General features: G+C 35.7%; 1 protein-coding gene across 1 annotated transcript in view; it reads left to right on the forward strand.

Annotated features, from left to right (window-relative positions):
- The window catches only part of LOC126830394 (sulfate transporter), a 59,224-nt gene extending 37,550 nt beyond the window's left edge, over positions 1-21,674 (forward strand). Inside the window, exons 2-9 of the mRNA XM_050560778.2 lie at positions 6,588-7,285; positions 9,829-9,939; positions 10,467-10,690; positions 11,227-11,391; positions 18,886-19,041; positions 19,529-19,611; positions 19,985-20,017; positions 21,671-21,674. Of these exons, the coding sequence (XP_050416735.1) occupies positions 6,979-7,285; positions 9,829-9,939; positions 10,467-10,690; positions 11,227-11,391; positions 18,886-19,041; positions 19,529-19,611; positions 19,985-20,017; positions 21,671-21,674 (1,083 nt within the window). The 5' untranslated portion in view covers positions 6,588-6,978. The remainder of the gene's footprint in view (positions 1-6,587; positions 7,286-9,828; positions 9,940-10,466; positions 10,691-11,226; positions 11,392-18,885; positions 19,042-19,528; positions 19,612-19,984; positions 20,018-21,670) is intronic.
- Positions 21,675-22,243: the final 569 nt, after the last annotated feature.

Below are 22,243 nucleotides of genomic sequence, written 5' to 3' on the forward strand. Positions count from 1 at the left end.
GTCCCTTGTTAAAAATAGCGCTGAAACGCATTAGATTTAGCTACTTTAAACATATACCATCCAGGTTATGGATAATGGATTGCTGGATTGTGATTTGAATATCGCGTCTGGTCTGTAATTGATGTTCAGTGTATAATTTCCTGTAATTTTATGTTTGAAGTACCATATTAAATCATAGGCAGCATCGACATTTTACAGAAGGTGGGACGGAAAGGGCTTCATCTCGACAATTGTCTAAATTTTGGGCGAAATACAGGACGGGTGGGTGGAGGGGCTAGGCGTGTAAAACCGCCTAGTCGTCGGTGGGACGAAAGCATGGGGTCCCGTGTATTCTATCGACAGCACGTTAAAGTTCTACTGATTTTTGAAAATGAAATGAAATGAAACTAACGTCCCAGGGTTCTGCTCCGAATGAGTTAATGAAGACCATATTCCTGAAGCAATGGCCCGAGAAATCCTTGCATGATGAAGACGGACATACGCCATGCAGTGTGCTATGAGGAAAATTTTGCCCAGATGGCCTACTCTTATATCGAATTCCAACTGTCAAGGGTTCTTTTCGTCCCATTCGAATGACCGAAAGGCCCTCCGTCCTTACACCACTGACAAGGGGGAACCACGCTGAAAATCCAGATGAACTTTCCTGGTCAATATACAAAATATAAATAGGACGTAGCGCCGCTGTTCGGGCAGAATATTCCGCATAGCACATAGCATGGCGCATGTCCATTAGCACTGTTCAAACGAAATGTAATACGTTAAACCTCATTTTATTTTCATTTATGTTTTGGATATTTCACGAGTGGATACTTTTTCACTTCCTTAACGTCAGAGGCATTTTAGAGGTAATATAAAAAAAAAATTACGTAAATGTCAAAGAATTTGATTTAGGATAATGACGTCAGTATTTTGACAAATATGGCGTATTTAGGAAATAAATGGCGATGATTTTGCAACATATTTACAATAATATGAGTATATTATCGGCGTAGAACACATCAAAAGTTAATATTGTCGTGTTTATCAACATGATGAATGAAATTTACTTTTAAATAAAACTGTTTGTGAAAAACAAATAATGTTGACATATTTTAGAAATGGTGTCGGAGAGATGAATCTTTGTGTATTGGTAAATACAATGGCGTACCCAGTGCTTGTACCGATCGGGCCCGGCTGCTCCCTGAATTTGACAACCTCCCCCCCCCCCATCCCACTACGAAATACACCAACACCCTACACATTTAACATACTTTCCGACAGTAAGCTTTGTTTTCGTGTGAAATGAAATTATGTATTGCAACCTACTGTCCAGACAGAATACACCTGCTTTGAAAATGCAGGGCTAAACGTTACCGACCCCCAAAAGTGTAATCCCCATCCTCAGCTGCGCACTATTGGGTACATGGTACATTATTGTAACCCGCATTTCGAGGAAAGCAATATGACTATGATCGTCACATTCTTTGGGGGCAATTGAGGTATAATGTTCAAACTGAGTGTAACTGCTGATTATGCATATTCTCGGCTTAAGCTAAGCAGGATGGTGTTGGGAAAGGAGTTAGTCTTAGATGCAGTCTTTAATCATAAGATCTGTCATTTTTTAAGGTGACCAGCAGTGTGGTCGTACGTTATCTCGCGCGTTTTCTGTGGGTCTTCTGGTTTCTTTCCACTGCTACTGAGACTTTTGTTTTCAAACTCAAGTGTGACCGGAAACATCCATCGCCGTTTTTGTTTCGTCTGCTGAACGTTAGTGCCATAACAGACCTATTCTTTCTTGGTACGAAAAAGCGACAAAAAAAAACCCATTCCATACATTCAAAGCATAAATATAAGGTAATGATTTACTGAGATGACCCTATTTTTCCCCTCAAGCAGTGCCGTCCTCGCTCGCTCGTGTCCCTTAATGAATGAAATGCAAGGTGGCCAACTGCTCAATTTCCTTTATACTGAAAAGAATGTGGTTTACCGTCTCGACAACACAAGATTCGGCTATTTTGAGATTAACAGTTGGTAACTTAACTAAAGGATGCAATGCAGGGGGGGATTATTTTGACCGGGCAATTGGCTTTCCACTTTATTTCTAATCTCAACTACCTAGGGTTATTTTTTACATAGGTGTTAACAGGTGGGTCACGATATTTCGTACCATCTAAGGACAAGACACATGTTTTAATTAGCGTCGCGCTTTACTAGTGAAAAAATCGAACCTATTACATTCTAGTCCCTTCACCACCAACCTATCCACAACGTATACGGAATATATTATTTAATACTTAACTACATGTATTAAATTAAAACATTCGAAAAACTTTTCAAACACGGATGTAAATTGTTTTCAGTAACATATTTTTGGGGCGGAAAAAGTTACCCGCGGATATCGATTTTTTTCAGTAACTATGTATATTTGGAGAGAAAAGGACACTTGAATTATCTTATGACTTGTTCTGTCAGAACCAGTCTTGTCCCGAAAAGACAGAATAATTTATTCAGAACGGCAAATTGTAATGATTTTTTATGCAAACTAAATTCAATTTGAATGCAAGAATAAAGTGTTATAAAATAACATGAATGATTTCACCGAACTTTAGTTTTGACGGATTTGATTTGTCAGTACTCAAGAATTCGACCAATCACATTCTGGGCAGTACGGTAAACAAATAAACATGCAACTATTAATCGAACAACACGTAGGTATAAATTAATTAGACCGATTGGCTGTACGACCTTCTGATGAAGGTCCGCCAAAAGGTGAAATAGAAACAAGGTTTGTTTTATACAATATCTCATTCTGCACACCCGAAGAATAGTTCTCAGCTCTGAATGGTCGCCATTTTCAAAATTAGTGTTCTATTTTGTTTTCACGTACACAAAGACTGAATAAATATCAAAATGAAAGTAGAATAAATATTTTGGAAGTATACAGTTAATGTTTTCGATAAAAATCATCGATGAAGGAGGTGAAATGAAATGGGGTTAATGTCCTACTATCTGCATCGAAGACGGTCTTCGATGTGGGAATTAAAATGTCGGTCAGCTTACGTCGTGTCTATTCTCAAGCGGTACTAATATTGTAGACAGACATGGTAAATTTCGTATGACATAACCCAGCATGAATACTCACCATTATCGTTTGATATTTGGATTGGGTAGTCTACTTATAACTTATAAGGATAGTTTTTTTAAAAAGAAATAATCACGATGTTATAATACATAGGAGGAACAATTTGTGTTTTTTGGTTTAAGGAAAAAATGTCTTTCAATAGAATCGTGAAAGGAAAAGATATCCGATTACAATACTTAATAATGATTTATGTAGAAATGAGGTCAAATTTTTAAATAGAAATATGACACACTGAGTAACACACGCAACTTGTGTTTATAATTGTTTGAGGTTGGGGGGGGGGGTCTATTTAGAGGATAATATTGTTTACGATATTCAAAATGCATGATGGGAGCAGGGGTAGGTATATAAATATTTTTGTAAATTCACTCAAAATTATTTATTTAGATGGTTTACTGTATATAGGCAATTTTTTGTACTCAATTTTGACAGTGACGATGTATTTTTAAACGCAATATTTTCATAAGAGATAAAATAGAGTTCACATATAATTTGACAAATAAATCGTTTTTCAAAAATATATATTTATTTTTAGCTTATAATTTATTTCCAGGAACATGAGATTTTTTTAATTTCGATTTTCTCTGATTTTAAGCGTTTATGTGGCCCTCAGGGCAAGTAACGCGCGTGTAAGTAAAACTAATTTATGCGCGTCTTCAGATGTGACAAACAATTAATTAAATGCAATATACTTTATCAAACACTTGACGAAAATACAACATATATATAAGCTCTGGTTTAGTTTATTAGATTGATGACCCAATCCAATGCATTGAAAACAATAGTTTAATGAGCAGTTGCTGAAAGGGTCATGTCGTCCCCTTTATGACGGAGTAAGTATTGCCTAGGGGACGTTTCGTCAGATATCTGTTAATATCAACTAACTGACGATAGTCGTAAAATCCCCGTGCAATACAAGACAACGTTCCGTATTAGGTTAAATAACGTCAATAGACCATTATTACAAATCTAAACTTTAACATGCAATCGTGGACAACTAATCAGAGGTCATCGGTTTATGACGCCTGTGGTCTAAGCCCTCTACAGCGACAATTGGGCCATAATACTCTAAAATTAATATGAAATTATGTTATTTGATTTTATCTTACTAGTCTGACTACGTCAATCAGTAGGGGGGTATTTTTTATTTCGTTGTCGTATACATGTGGCCAGTAAATGACCTTCACAAATTCATGAGCATGAAAATAAACTTTCCCGTGTTCAGATTATATTTTCTAATACTGGTTTCAGTCAATACGTTACTGAAATATGTGAATAAGGATGGGTCTATAAGTTCTCCCTATCTCATCCCATTCTATTTCATTTTTACAATGCCCGGCTAACCCTTATAAATATGCAAATAAGCAGAGGTGTGAAATTTTTCTCTGTCTTACGCAATTCTATTCCATTGTAATCGCTGTTGTAAAAGTCATTTTTTTAGGATGCCCGATAAACCTTTAGAAATATCTGCATATTGCATTTTGATAATTATTCTAAATAGAGCATACACGTGTTTAAGTATGAGCTATTGTATAGCGTTATATTTAGCGTGAGCATAAAGTTTACACTTGTCCTTGAAGAAGAAGTCCCACTGATAAATTATAGTTTGGATTAACTTTTTTTCTTTTTTCACATTTTTAATATGCTTATAGTTTGATTAATCCTATCGACATTATGATGTGAAAAGTTCTTATTAAAGCTGTATATCCGGTATTACGATTGCGTTATTTATGTCATCACTTTCTTGTGCCATTCGGGTCGCCGTTATAAACCACATGCTACTGATTAAAAACATCAACGGATGTTGGTGAAAACAAAAAAAAATATATATATATAATAATTTTGGGAGTTAATTTTATTATCGGATACTTTCTAGATAATTTTATCGTAATGTAGATCTGCAACAGAAATTAATTAATATGTGATTTTATTATGTGCATATGTTTATATGGTAAAGAGCTATGATTGCAAATAGAACATTAGAGAGAAAGTTATAATTATTTCATGGCCTATTCGGATTTCTTCTTAGCTCATAGATATATATCCGCCTTTGTAAATCACATAACTTAACTGTTACCGTACTTTGCGATATTTCATATGCCCTATTTTTAGATTGTCATGACATTAACATTTTGCATAATTCTTTTCAAAGTAAGTACTAATCTTGTTAATTCTCTCAGTTTTAAATCCCATTAATTCTTTGGATTGTAAACTAATGCAATGCTGTATGCCCTTTTTGTACTCACGACTTGTCTTAATATTTTTAGGAAATTCCTAAACATTACATGACTGTTTATTTACATTTCATCTTTTAAAGATATTTCACTGTTATGTCGATTTTATACCCGACACTTTTGTTTTATGGCCGACACCTTGTTAATAAAAGTTCAAGCAGTCTAAGAGAAGTAGACAGGTACATACGTAGGTTATTTATATACATAATAATGATGTTTACCTTAGTGAAATAATTCAAAATCACTCAGTTGTTTACATATATTTAACATGGTCTTTATAAAACATTAATAAGTAACTAATTCATTTTTGTCATCAACAAAGGTGTAATCATTTTAAGTTTTCCTCTTGATATTTTACACGGTTCAATATGTAAATAAACAGGTTGAGTTGCTTAAGTCACTTAATTCCAAGTACTGCGGTGGCTGATATGTTTTCTTTGACACTTTAGAGTATTTAGAAATAAAATTATAGTTAGATTAACTTCGATTCCGAAATAGGTAGATCTCACGATTTAAAAAAAAAAAATCTAGTTCGATCGATCTGAAAGGATAGAAGTTCTTAACTATAAAGTGACAAATCAGGGTAATATAACTTAGACTTTATCAGGGGAACGTTCCACATTAACAGGTGATCTAATGAAAAGCTAGTGGGGTAAAGTGGCTTGACCTAGTGGTCAAACGCGGGTGCTGTAGTCGGGTCATCTGCTTAACCAATTTCCTTGCACTTTATTAGATCCCCGTGTGCAGGCGAATTGTTGGAACAAAATATGCCATAACCTTAAAGGACGTAGTTAGTAAACCCTATGTTAGTATTATCAGGTGTTAGTAAAAAGAGTAAGCATACTTTTCCCTGCGCACAGCATCTTAATTGGTCGACTAATTTTTATAACATTGATATTTTATTATGTTTCACTATCAGTTTCAATCGAACATAATGATCCTATAACTAATTGATGTCTGAAACTAGGGGGCGATGGTAATGAAGATTTCCGTATATTGCTCCATGTCTCGCCATGTTAGTTAGATCCACAAACAAGATAACACGTAGTTGACAGTGATTTAATTAATAGATCTACAACATTTATGACAGGTCAGTTAAAAATAGGGGCGGGGCTACGTTTACTTTTATTTTTATAATAGCATGACAGCACGCGGTAAGAAGTCAGACCGAAGACACGTCAACATAAATCACATCTTTAGTTTTGTAATATAGTTCTTCTTGTATTCTTCAGCTTCTTCACAACTATCGCTGTACCTCAAGCAATACTTGTGAACGGCGGCACACATCAAAGGAAGAGTACCAGGTCGAACGTCAGCGATACTTGACCTGGCCAGGAAGACTGCAGCAGTGATCATTGAAAAAGTCGAAAAACGTATTTAGCCACCACCCGTTGCTCAACAATTTGGATTTTCATTTTTATTATCTAAGTTTTTAAAATTTATTCGTTTTTCATTCTTTGATACTGCTTTCCTGAATTGAAGGTTTCAGAAAATATTGAATAACATTTAATTTTTTGAAGTGATTTCCTTGTCCCGTTGCTTGATGACAAGTTGTTATATAAATAAGAATTCTGTTGTGGAGATAGAGTTGTAACAAATTATCGCTGGAGTAAGTTTCGTAAAATGACAGTTGGAAAAGATGTAAATGAAAATGGAGCAATTTCCAACAACTATCTGGCGATTAATCGCCCGGTTTACAGAACTGGTACCTTTAGAGAAAAATACCTCAAGAACGAAGAGAAACCGCCATTGAAAGAACGATTGAAGACATCGATAAAAGAAGCGACAACATGCACTCCCGAAAAACGCAAGAAATGCTGTTTCAGTTTCTTTCCCGTCATCAAAATTATGAAACGGTATAAATGGCGAACTGACCTACCAAATGATCTGATTGCTGGATTAACAGTTGGAATAATGCAGTTACCTCAAGGTAAGAATACTATAGAATTATTTTGCAATCAATCGATACACTCCAAAACGAAAGTAGGTGTGATTCTGAATTAGAATTTGTTCTGCACAGATTTATTCTAACGACCGTAAAAATAGCATGTCACTATTCCGTAAAACACGAGTTTCACAAAATGCATCTGTGAATGTAAGAGATGATGGATTTTCTCTCTGTTTAAAATTAATGACCAGAATATTTATTAATAGAACATTGGGTCTCGCAAGGTGCGCTTCTTAAACCAGTTTTGTTAACTTTAACTATTAACGTTATGATGTTAGCGTGTATATACTTAAATTCGTAACATGATTTTTATGTATAATACGTTTTCTTTTTCTCTTTTTGCATATTAATTAAGTGTAATCGAAAAATTGTCTAACATGGTCAGATTCCAAAATCGATTGATAAATTCGAGTTAATTGCATGGAATAAGCGTGACACGAAACCTGGGGTTTTACCTTGTAGGCTACTCGTGGTCAACGATCAAAGAACTGCCAAACCATACATTATGGGATAAAAACTGTGTTCTGTTAATGTGTTTACCGATCGCTAAATGCCACTCAAAGATCAATTCATTATTGTTTAGTGAGCTCAGTAAGACGATGGCTCGCTACATTGTATTGTCTTTTAAACCGGATTAACTTATCTACCTTAAAATTCCATTGGTGCTGGGTATTCGGACGGGACGAAAACCCGAGGTGCTGTGTACACATTGGCGTCCACGTAAAAGAGTCCATGGCAGTTGGAATTCGAAATAAGAGTAGACTGAAGCGCCGCTGTTCGGGCAAAATGTCCCTCATAGCACACTGAATGGCTTGTGCCCGTCTTCATTAGCACAGTAGAAAGTTAAACCATGCTTACAGATATAAATAACCCATTTGGCATCTAAAATAGCTATTATAAACAAATAATAAATGTAAAGTATTAAATTTAGGTGTAGAAAATGATCTTTTCACGCACAGAGCATTCCGAGCTTGACTTGTAAGTGTCACGAGGCGTTCGTGATGACGAAGGTTACGAGAGGCAGACATAAACAACTTCATCGGCGATGCATAACAGTAAATCCTTTAGCCTTTTTTTTTTTACAAACATTATATTCACGATGGTTGGTGAGTTGCCAGTAGCATTCCTTCCCTTTCCAACATTTTGAGTTAATCGACGGGATATATTGTAATGGAATGGGATTTGATATCGCGTCAAGAAAATACTTCTTTTATTCTGAGACAGGCATATAGTAATGTTTTATTGCCATGGTTACGTGTGTAATCCCTGATAGGAGAAGTTTGCCCAGACAGCTTCGATTTTCAATAGTTAAGGATTTTTTTACGCGCACACCAACGTGTAAACGGTTGGGCTCCAGTTTTGGGTGTATTTAACGTCACAAAACCGCCCCACGTCATACACCCCCATTCATATCAATATAAATAGTTTTAACAGTTCTGAAATCCTAAAAAATAAACAGCTTATGTGATGATCGTAAGCCTTTGAACTGTCACATACACCTGGCAGATGTTTTAGAATTAGGTCATCGTTAGATATCAATATTGTTATAGGCATCATCGGCTTGGTCAAGCAGGAGATTTTCGATAACATCCCATGCCAACATCCAAGGCATGCGATCCCTCGTCAATACCATTTTGTTGTTTAAATGACTATTGCCAGATATTACAGCACGGTTTAATTGAGTCTTGTCAGTCAGATATTACAGCCCTGTTTAATTGGGTCTTGTCAGTCAGATATTACAGCACTTTTTAATTGGGTCTTGTCAGTCAGATATCACAGCAATGTTTAATTGTGTCTTGTCAGTCAGATATTACAGCACTTTTTAATTGGGTCTTGTCAGTCAGATATCACAGCAATGTTTAATACAGTACCATGGACCTAAACAGCAAATACACAATTCGCTATGGAGACAAAAACTGACACAGAGATTTGTCAATGCCACAATAGTAATATCTTCGAAATTGATTCTTCTTGGGAATTCTTATTATGATCAGGTTTGTCAAGATTAACCGGAGTCGTATTGGCCTGATTGTCTATTTGATTCCATTCAAATTACTTTATTCTGTTCGAAGTTATGGGTGTTTGAAAGAGTAACGTATATCGTTTATCATTGTAGCAACGGTACTGGACAACCCAGACTAAGTCTCTATTATCCATTTTATTGTTAAATCTCGTGGTTGTTTTATCCATTCAATCTCGGCAGAGTTGATTATAGGCTTGTCATGTGAATAAATGTCTAAATAATAGTGTACATGTATATAATATTTGAAGCCGATTTACCTATTACATAATGCATCTTTATAGTAGAAAATAAGAAGCAGTGGAAAATATAAAATTAATTCAGGCATCTTCAAAATATAATAGGGGGGGGGGGGCGAGGGGAGGGTATTGAGGTCCGTTATTGACGTGGTTTCGGTTCCCCGCTTTCATGTGACAAGGAGTAGGGTCGCCCCCCCCCCCCTCTCTCTCTCTCTCTCTCTCTCTCAAAATATAATATAGATCTAATGTATGTTGTTTTATTTCAGGAATGGCATATTCTATGTTAGCTGATCTTCCACCAGTCGTTGGTCTCTACATGTCTTTCTTCCCGCCACTGGTCTATTTCCTGTTTGGAACATCTAAACAAATTTCTATGGGTAAGTTGGTAAATCAAACAATGTATTTTGGTGGAGATTCTTATAATTATTATTATTTTTGTGCGGTTTGTTCTAAAGCACCTTCAACGGGTGCAGTACTGACCTTTGCGTTTATACAATAGAAATATTTTCTTCTGTATGTTCTTGCAATTGAAAATAAATTTACGGATGTCATGTTTTTAGATTTTATGGTCGAGCAGAATAGTCTGGCACCTGTCCTGCGGTAAACCTCAATCTATATCAATGGGAGTGCCTGGATTTACTTAAGGCTTGGTAGGTTGGCGCTTAGGGCCTCAAGATCAAGGTATATAATAATTTTGACACTGCCGTTAGCCTTTCTTACACGCACGGTACTCTTAGCCACCCGTCAACATCCTCGGCTTTGCTCAATTGCGTTTAGTCGTCGGGGTGGGGATTGGGAGCCGCCTCATAAGTGGAATAGCCTGGACCCTATCTTCTTCTAAATCCGGTACTGATCAGTGCATTTCTAGAATCTAGTAATATTTGATTAATAATGTTACTTCTAGGTACGGTGGCTGTGGTTAGTTTGATGACTGGTGGTGTTGTCTCCCGGATGACTGCTGCATGGAAAGCCGAACAATCTGGTCTCGATGGTGGTTTGCTGAATTCGACTTTACTAAACGGAACAATGGGTATAGAACAGGAACAGGAGGGCTTATATAGTGAAGAGGAAACAAAGTTCCGTATTGCTATAGCAGCCAGTGTTGGGTTCGTTGCTGGTCTGGCACAGGTAAGCAAATTTCTCCATTGCCAACACAATTATGTACCGTGTATTTCCGTCGTTAGATCTGTTCTCTAGAACCCTAAAATGTGTCTAAACGCACATATTAATGTAATGCGAGTGTATATAAAGTGATTAACATTCATGTTTCTTTAAATTGTAATTGCTAATCAGTTATGTTTGGTGAAATGCGCGAAAGACCAAGTTGAACTGTGACTGCTTAGTCCTTAACAGTTTTTTTTTATAAAAAATGATCATTTTGTCGTTTGTTAATCAACCATTTTTAATTACTTCTTAGTTGTCTTTTGGGGGATGTTTTTCTTTGTTCAGTACAAATGGCACCCGAAACCGTTCTGTTCATAGAGTACACGGCATCGTGTACTAATTTAAAATGTTCACCGTGTATTAAATATTATGACGATGTAGTACCTGAGCTTAAAGTTTCTACTTTTATCAACAAAATAATCTCTAACGAATTAAATTATCCTCCTTATATCGGTTCAGCCAAATTATTTTTTCTTATTCAATATTATAATATTTTGTAGGTTTTGATGGGGTTTTTAAAAGTAGGTTTTGTGACGACCTATATGTCTGATTCTCTAGTCAGTGGTTTTACTACTGGTGCAGCGGTTCATGTATTTACCAGTCAAGTTAAATATGCTCTAGGAATCTCTATACCCAGGTTTGAAGGCATGTTTCAGATAATAAAAGTAAGTACGAGTTATTTAGATAATGGCAAAACACGATCGATATACATGCTATTCTTATTACATAATTATGTATATAAAAATTGACGGTAATGTTGCCCTTTAAGTTCTAATGTAAAAGAATAATGGATGGTAATGTAGACCTTTAAGTTTTGATGTAAACGTACAATTGACGGTAATGTTACCTTTTGAAAAAAACAAATTGGCGTTAATGCTGGCCTTTAAATTATAATTTAAAAGAACAATTGACGGTAATATTGTCCTTTAAGAAAAAACATAAATAATAACAAAGATAAAACACATATATTTTGCAATACTCCAACTTAAATGAATCTTGAATAATTGGATCAATTGAATAATCGCCCCGGGACCTCTACATGTAGGTTAGCGAGCCAATGTTATTAAATAATGGTAATTCAAACATACCGGCATCCCAGCAAACTATAACAAATCAATATTGTGTTAGGTGAGACCGGATATTCAAATCACTTTCTGTCTCAGAAACAGATGCGTTATATTAACAGTAATCTACATCAAACAATGACCAGACAAAAGTTCCTTCATAGCAAACAATATGGCGTTAACCCGTCTCCTTTATCCCAGTCGGAGCAGAACTGTAGGACGTCAAACTTAATTTCATTTCAGCATGGGTTAAAATTTCATACTTTTGAAAAAAAAATGCAAATGACGCACAACGACTTTAAATTAAGATATTTGACATTTATTATTTCTTAAGGAGGTTTGATTTTTTTTGTTGCGAAAAATGCAAATGACGCACAATAACTTTGAATTAAGATATTTGACATTTATTATTTTTTATGGATGTTTGATTTTTTTTTCGAAAAATGCAAATGACGCACAAAAACTTTAAATTAAGATATTTGACATTTATTATTTCTTATAGATGTTTGATATTTTTCGAAATGTACCGATGACACATTTAATTCCTATAGTTGTCCTTTAAGGAGTGTTTAATGCATATTACATATTGGAAAACATGGTCCCAATTTAAATTATATGTAGGCTGAAATACGTTATCCGTAGAAAAACTTGTTGATAAATGAGTCCTCATGGATAAGTCTAGAAATAATGGAATAAAACCTTCTCTTATCGTATAATCTCTTACCGTATTTTTCATACTAAAACGGGAAACGGGATGGAATCGAAATGGGGGTTTTAATGTCCGAGACAAACAAATGATAATTATTTCTTTTTATTGCTGCGTTTGTAAATAGAGGTAAGAGATATTTGACCGGATATCGGCGTTTTCGTCTAAACTTCTTCTGTGAATTCCAGTGTTTAGAGTGTTTGTATGACCACTTAAATCTGCACACGAATGTTTGTCGAATTTTTGTCTCACCTTTCTGCCGTATGATTCGATGCTGAAAATCCAGTCTAACCGCTCGTCTACCACGTTTCCAGAAACTTGATTTGAATTTGTTTATGGGAAGGGATAATGAACATAGATTGATTTGGAAGCTTCGCAAATAAACGAGAAGTGGTAACGGGTTTTCTAGAAAAATAAATCATTTCCCGTCTAATGTACGACCTATTTCACGTCTGGTAGCTGTTGGTTTATTAGTCAGAGATTGTCCTTGTCCACACCTCTGCAAAATCACTGGTTTGTACGAAGATTATCTGTCTCTGACATTGGTTTAATTAAGGTTTATAGGGAGCATGGCTGGCTCATTAGTTATGGCGCGCTCTCACACCTGAAGATTTCGGGTTCCTCTGTATTTCTCATTCTGGTTTCCTGTTGCCAGCGATGCATGGCGGACAGAAAAGCGCCTGGTTGTTCGGAAACGCTGAACACCGAGGTCCACGATAAGAGTTGACCTGCGTAAAAGAATCATTGGTAGTTGGTGAAGAGTAGGTGAACACGCCGTTGTCCGGGTAACGATTCCGCGTACCACCAAATTGCGCGGTCTATGTTGCGTCTTCGTTTCCGGAAATATAAACCCCATTTCATTTAATTTCATTTATCATTTTTGGAAATTTAAAGAGTCTTGTTTGGGGTAGGATGGAAACTTAACTGTCGGCGCGGTTAATTGAACTTACAATGGCCCTAGTTATACTCACCAAACAATGATTTATTGTATAGATATTAAATGGCTAACCACCTGGTTTGTCCCAGGGACAATAATACAGAGCTTTGTCTCTTTTCTTTTATGGACTGTGGGACTGAATAATATGTATGACCAATGGAGTTATATTTTATTGCTTAAAGGGTGTTGTGGGAGATTAGATAAAGAGTTGACAGTTATCGCTATAATAGTTACAAAATAGATAACGTAAATAGAATATGCTAAAAATTTCAGTCAAATTGCTCCACTCTGAACCGAGATATTAGATTTTGAATTTTAGGCTAGCCTCGATCATCATTACTAAAGTCTATACGATAAAAAAACAAAGTCTCGATTATCCACTTTTACATTTAATTATTTTTCAAAAAATGTACCCCAATCGGCTAAATATCGAGAGTTGATTATGGCCTGGACAAGTTGATTAATATCTAATTAATAATTTAGATAACATTTCAGGCCTAAAGAAAGATCTGCAATGGGCAGATTTAGCTCTTGCATAATGTATGTTTAAGTTGTCTTTTATATATAAATTATCGGTAGACGGAGGGGAGATTCGTGTACCTAACCGCTTGATTCACATTAACATTAATATTTTGCATTTTTATGTGCCGCTGTCGTGTACTGTTCTTTGCGTGTTCAACATTAAGAATGGATTATTTCTATTAATTAAATTTAAAGATGCATTCTGCAATAGCTAAATCTGCCTTTTGCGGGCCTCTTTTTATGGCTTTAAATGTTATGTTTGGCTGTCTTATAACGGTATGTACGGTAACTCTTCAACTAAATGCCAGAAAATAACGTCTGGTAATTATTCATTTATTCCGATGATCTGCATTGATCGCCATGGTTTGTTCTATCAACCGATATTTTCTTCATCTTGTTTAAATCTAGATTCCAACAAAACATGGAAGTCACCGTGTCCTGTCGTCTGCTTCTTGGGTCCTGACCTTTTCATAATAAAGCCATTTGCAAAACGAAGTAATGGAGTTTAAAGATACATTAGTTAAGAGTTTTATGAAGAGTTGGCCCTTCTTGCTATAATAATTTAAAAATAGATGATAAAAAATGAAAATGTTAAAAATTTCTGTCAAATTATTTTGTTCTGAACGGAATTGTCACTGTTGGAAGTTTGGACTAGAAATAGGCATCAATTGTGTCTGCACCGTCTATGAGAATTGGCGATCGTTTGATTGACAGACGATAACTCCACCGACATATTCTCGATTATCAAGTAACATGCTTAATGGCTATAATAGCCTCGCTTGTCAGGCCTTTCATCACCAGTTTCCGGTAGTGACATCAGCTACTAACGGTAAACGTTAGCTTGGTCCGCCATTTATTGATTTGATTTTAAATGGACGACTGTTAAAACCAAACTGTATCCAAGCCATCCGGGGTCTACATAAACGTTACGGGTCATGGACAAATCTCAAGCACCTATTCGATCACCCAAACCTAAAATGTTCTAGTTCGAGTCCAGTGTTCTAATTTAACCCAATGGCTTATTCCACATTTAAACCCAAAGGCGGTTCTTTAAAACCAAGGTAGGTTTTACACGGCATTCGGAATAACCAATGTTTCCGTGTGAGTCCTAGAGACAATATCCTCGAGAAGTAGGACACGGTCTTCACACTGCTGAAGGTTCTTTTATATAGACTCATCCTAGGACTCGAACCAAGGACATCATAGTTATGTGTGTGTGAAATAGCTTTATTCAACGTCCGCTTCCAATGAAGTGATATCGCAGACAATCATAGTTATGGGTTCATTGCCCTAAATATACAAATTGTGTTAATCCTATTTTTTGTATTCTGTCTTCGCGTCCAAAGACCTTGCTTAAAGGTACCAAAGCATTACTGAAACATTAACAAGACCAACGACTTGGCAAAGTTTTAACAATTTTACCGATTACAGTTTACATAAAGCCTGGTGTTATATGATCACCCCACGGCCTATGACTTGATGTTATTATCTTGGTAATCCTTCTAGAATTGAGAACTATTCCAGGGTTTACAATGTGATAAACACTGATCCAGACATTACGAGTTCAATTCCCCTGTCTGGTTACACTGAAACTGGAAACTCCGGGTCATTTTACGTTCATCGTGTATATTATTTCAGTACTCCTCTATTCTATTTGTATATGTCTTCCATAAATGGGTGTGGGGTGGATGGCCGAATGATTAGCACGTGCGCGCTGTATCATACGGTCTGTCATTGAGTTAACTCTCGTGGTTTCGATTCTCCGGTTGTACATGAAAATTAGTAGGGTCGCCTTTCCAACCTCGGGGGTGTTCTCCGGGTCCTCCGGTTTCCTCCCACTGCTAAAGACCCTTACGCGCAAGCGAATTATTGAAATAAAATTGAACCATATGTTAGTCCCGAAATGGCCTAGTTTTGTCGAGTGGACGTAAAACCCCATTTCTCTCTCTCATTCCATAAATGGTTATAAGGAGGAAAAGAGGTTTCGTGACAATGCAGCAGACCCTTTTATCGATTCAGAATCTAGATGGCTTTCTGTCGTCTGAATAGTGATAAAATCAATCATATTGAAAATACTGCCGTATACTAAGAAGACTGGGCTGGGAATTTAGCGGACATTTTGTAACTGTCGTGTACTTTCATTGCGCTAACTTTGTGCTCAGAAGCTACCACTACTACTTCTAGATTGGCGGTTGCTTCCATCTGCCAGATGCCATCATGTCTTCATCCACAGATATCTCACTTATAGTGAGGAAACACCACCATAAGTTTACAAGTCCGGGGATTTCTAAGAGTAAAACAACATAAAATATACTCGATAGGTTGACACGGATATTGTTTGAATGTAGCTGGGTGATCATTAACGTGACTAGGTTTAAACTGCGTTAGCGCCGGGGATAACACTCCGCCAAGTACGTAGTCTAGATCAGGTGATCGTGTTTACAGACGTACAGAGGGCGATGACCCGGTGTGAGTTTATAGTTCAAACCAGCCATATCTAGTTAAAGATACATTATGGGAGATTTTAATAGAGAGTTGGCCATTCTTGCTATAACAGTTCAAAAATAGATGATGAAAGAAGAATATATTGAAAATTTCAGTCAAATTGCTTTATTCTGAAAAAAGTTATCACTATTGTAATTTTTGACTAGAAATAGGAGTCAACTTTGCCTTCACCATCTCCGAGAATATACAATCGTTTGATTGACAGGCGTTAACTCCACCTACATAATCTCGATTATCAAGTATCACATTTATTTTTACTACAAATTAAAAATAAGACTTTTCATATATAGATAAGAAGCGAAAGTTTGAAAGGAATGGACCAAATCAATGAGGCATAATTATGGCCGACTTCTTGTTAGCCTGCGTGTACTCTTTCTTGTACTGTAGTAACTGGTAGGCCTACGTAACTCCCGAACAGTGATCCAATGGAGCTGCAATTCAACTGGGGTGATGTTAGTCGCGATGTTTTAAAGTTCTATAATTTTTCTGTAAACGCAAGTGACAAGAGAGCGTATAATACCGACATCCAAACTCTCATTTTAACCACAACTAAACATAATATCAAGGCCGTTAAAATTTCAGTCAAATTGACTGACATGCGGCCTCGCTCAACAGCGGCCTCGCTTCGTACAATCTATCATTTAGCCTCGATCTAAAATTATTTCCGGGAGTATGACGTCAACGTAACGGTTAATCTCCGCTTACGACGCCATTTAAAAATTAATCAATCAACGAAATCCTGTTTAAATCCAAGCCGAATCCAAGCCATCCGTGGGTCTACAGAGTTGATTCTGTGCTTGTTGTGTAAATAAAGATCTAATTTATAATTTCTATGACATCTGAAACCTAAATAAAGACTTGCAATAATCAGATTTAGCTCTTGCATAATGTATGTTTAACTAACAACCTGTTTTAATGTTTCTAGAAGAACAAGTTTCTGCCGTACAAAGCATTAATTTAATATGACGTATTATGATTAGAGAAACCGGGTCGGTATGATTTGTCATCAAATTGTTAATATTATGCGTATGACTACCCAGCTTGATAAACAAAAATATATCAAACCCTCATTTTGATCAATCAAAGAGATCCCGTCTAAAGTTTCCAGAAGAGTTTTTATACTTTAGTTAATCAATTGTTTAACTCAGGGATTCAGAAATTTTTTATCTATGCATTCATTCCTTTTTACGTTTAACGAATCTGAACAGTGTTCCAGGTGGAGTTTTAAAAACTACGCATTATTTCATTATACTATTAAGACATACAAAAATACCCCATCGAAATACAAGATCTTTTATTCGAAAATAGCTAAATGTAGGTATCCATTATGTTTAGCAATACCCGATAGTCAAGGGGAAACGTGGTGTGGACTCATCGGTTCCACTAGATCAAGCATACATTCACTGCATTTTACGACACTGACTATGGGGGTGGTGGTATTAAAACCCATTACTTATAAACTGGAGACATCATAGAACATATAATCAGATGTGTATTTAAATAGATTCCCCATTTAATGTTGTTTCTTTTATTTAAACATCTATAACAACATTAATTGACATGCCAGCATATATTGATAATAACGTGTTCCATCCTAAGTTTAACATTTTGCATTAAATATAAGGCAGAAAAATAAATATATTCATTTTAATTGGTCCGATAGCTTATATTGACAATAACAAGCCTCGTTATAACATTTTAACTAGAATATTATACATGTAGATTAATTACTAATAGCAGATCGTAAGGACAACATCCTACCTTAATCACTTGGAATTCACATTAAAAATAAATGGCTTTGTTCATAAATATCACGGAATTATTTTATTACATACTTAATTTGTTTTAAAAATATATCACCATTTACTGGTACGTAGGGACCACTATATCGTTTACAAGTACGCAGGGACCCTTATGTCATACACATGTATGTATAGGCCCCCTATGACGCAATATTGATGACTATAGGTCAGAATATTGGTTTCTGTGGGCTCGTTTGATTGATCGATATCTCGATGTCCTTTTTTGATCTAATTCCAATATTCATAGAAAATAAAGTTAACGTATGTTAGTTTGAAAATGATAATGCTTGTTTCATAGACAATTTTTGACATGACGTCACAATTCCAAGATGGTGGCAATTCCTGTGCCCAGTTTCGCAAAACATTCTAAGGCTTAAGAGTTATGAATTTACTCAAAATTGTTCGCTATAATTTAACCAAAACATAGCCCTTTATAAAACTGTTGATATTTTAATGTATCAAATACATCAATAAGAAACTATGTGCAATTTGTGTTTCTGGATCAAAGATATTTCAGAGTGAGTCCGAGAATGTTTTGTGAGACCACGGCCTGGTCGATAGTACGCTCGTTCTATGTGCTATCAAGTATTTTACTGATTTTTTTATAATTAATTGTATTTCAGACGTATGCTTCTATAATTTCTACAATAACTAAAACGAATATACCTGAGATGGTAATAACGTTAATCTGTATTGTTATTATCTACCTGGTTAAAGTTCAGATTAATCAACGATTTAAACATAAATTAAAAATACCTATTCCTGTAGAACTTCTGGTGGTAAGTAACTGGGTTTTTATTAGAGGGTATCTGAGATAGGGTATGAAGTATTTCAGCATATTTTGCAATTTATTCATCATATGACTAAATTGATAGTATCAACTTCTTGACGGGGATCGAGTCGCATTGTGGTCAAACACGTATTTTAAAGGAACAGTCCCAGATAAAATGTCTTATTCTAGTTCATTATATTGAGGCATTCGGAAACCAAGATACACAAATTTGTCTATTGCTTATGTGTAATGAGTGACCCGATACACGAATGAACACCACAACAGATTAGCCGATGTAGATGTGATTATTCAGGCACCTTTGTAACTTTCAATTTGGGAACTCGTGTTTAACAAAAATACATCTGGCAGCTTGTATTTCTTTGAAAACTAATCACAGTTCTTCGGATACTAGATAGGGTCTTTCCAAATAAATAAAATAAATACAAAGTGGCAAGAATACCGGTATTCATACAATATTTGTGTAATATTTCCAGGTTATTGGTGCGACACTTGCTTCCCATTTTGGTAATTTTCATCAAATCTATAAAATAAGAGTTGTTGGTAAAATACCTGCTGGGTAAGTACCTTATTTACACAAGTGTTACTTTTCTACGCCGACTTAGGCATTAAAGACGGGCATGCGTATTGCAGTGTGCTATAAAGGAAATGTTCTACTCTCATTTCGCATTCCAACTGTGTACAATGGAAAACCACGCCCATTGGGGAAGGACGTACATACAATGTACAATGTCATCAGTTCTCCTATGAACACAAACACATCTGCTCATCGACGCTTTCAGATCACAGGCAGTTGGGGTTAGCGAAAGTAATATTACTAAAGGGTGATACAAAATGGCAGATTTATCTACACCCTACATGAATTCCCCTAATGCATAATTTATAGAACAAGAGCCTAATTCACGAACATATTTAACGTGTATATTTTATAGAATGCCGAACCCGAGTTTGAACATATATAACTTGTATATTGTGTATAGAATGCCGAACCCGAGTTTGAACATATATAACTTGTATATTGTGTATAGAATGCCGAACCCGAGTTTGAACATATATAACTTGTATATTTTGTAGAATGCCGAACCCGAGTATGCCTGATTTAGGCCGTGTTAGTGAATATAGTGTAGATTGTATTATCATAGCTATCATAGCTTTTGCTCAATCTGTATCGCTAGCATCACTTATGGCTAAAAAACATCATTACGACATAGATTCTAACAAAGTAAGTATCTTATTATCTATTATCGTTTCAGTCGTCATTCATTTTGTATCCAAGGACAAAAATACACCCCCTCTCCTATTTGCTTGAAATGTGAAATAAAGTGGGAATAAATGTAATTGAATACAGCTTGCCGTGAATAAGCTCAATTCAAACAGTGGTGCAAAAGATGAGAACGGTCTTGACAGGGTTAGATCTATTTTTAAGGCCAACTTCAACTTTGGTTAAAGGTCACGAGATGTAAACAGGGCTAGCGCTAATCTAACCCTAACCCTTACCCTGGACCTAGCCTTAATGCTTACCCTAACTTTAACCTACAATTTCGTGCCCTAACCTTATTTACATCTCAGCGACCTTGACGAAAATTGAGCTGGCCTTAACAATAGATTTAGCTGTCTTGACAATGGTGGTGTCACGAATTACATGATTAGGTCGAATGTCAAATTATTATGCCTAATAAGAGTGATAACTCAGATTAGAATCGCCTGTTTTGTATCCAATGGAAAATTAGTTAATGGGCGGAATCAGCTGGAGTCAACAGGCCTTTATGGTTTGGTTTAAACATATTTTAATGGCAAATAAAAATATTCCGTCTCCATTGGGCCATTCGGAGCAGAACTATAAGACATTAAACCCCAATTTCATCTTATTGACAAATGTCTTAAAGGACAGTACACAAGTTTTAAAAACTGTAACCATAATATCCTTATTTAATGCCCGATTCCCACTGACGTCTCTGGAATAAAATGTAAGTAGATCTACTGAAACTGCTAGGTCGAATGTTGATCGCTCTATATATAAGATTACAATCTTAGTTTCAAATACCGATGTCTAGATATATCAATAATATACACACTGTTAAACAAAGCAGTAAGCATAGGGTCTTTGTCATAACAAAAACCTAACAAAACAGCAAATAATTATTTTTCTCTCTTTTTTTAAAGGAATTTGTAGCCTATGGACTTGGCTCTTTCTTTGGGTCGTTTTTCTCGTGTTATCCAATAGCTGCCTCTGTATCAAGAAGTTCTGTCCAGGATTCTGCCGGTGGTAAAACACAGGTAACCTTGGATCTCAATAATTTATCTCATGCCCAATAATTTAGCTCATCCATAATGATTTTCTCCCACCGAAATAATTTAACTCATCCCCTTGTAACTTAACTCATCCCCAAAAATTTATCTCAACTCCAACAATTTTCTTCATTCACAATAATTAACTTACCTCATCCCCAATAATTGAACTCATCCCCAATAATCTAACTCGCCCTCAATAACTTAATGAGTCTCAAGTAATTTACCTCCACCCAAATAATTTAACTCATCCCAATATCGTACCTCATCCCTAGTATTTTACCTTTCATGTAACTTACATTAATATTTTATTTTATATTATTTTCCAGTTAACCAGTGTCTTCTCTGCCTGTCTTGTATTAATTGTGATATTGTTTATTGGACCATTGTTCGAGTCCTTACCAAATGTAAGTATAGCGTCTGCCAGTTACAGTTATTTGTATTACAATCCTAACGTATGGACTGTACACTTTCCACAGTCCAAATTGTTTTGAAAATTTGCCTTTAGTTGATTATGTATTAATAACAGAAAGTAAGACACCATTCCCATTGAAAGTCATTGATACGGAATGTAATCCATTTTATTAACTTGACACTGGTGTGCTAATAATATCTACATGTATACTGAAGTGGCTTGCAGTTTGGTAAAGGGTAGAAAATTCCAATATCGTGAACAGAAAGGAGCGTCTTATGCAGACCATATTCCCAGGTGCCAAGGGAAGTAAATGACTTAGTTTTGTGACATATCCTACACAGACCTTTAAAATTAAGAGATTACTTTGGGCTGTTCCCAAAATCAGTTGATATTAAGCTTCGACCAGTAAGGTTTACATTTTCCATGTTATTTTTTTCAAATTAACAAATATTATGCGTATTCTCTAGAATTTCATGAATATGCCATA

Source organism: Patella vulgata, chromosome 8, assembly GCF_932274485.2.
Source record: "Patella vulgata chromosome 8, xgPatVulg1.2, whole genome shotgun sequence".
In the NCBI taxonomy this organism is placed as follows: Eukaryota; Metazoa; Mollusca; class Gastropoda; family Patellidae; genus Patella; species Patella vulgata.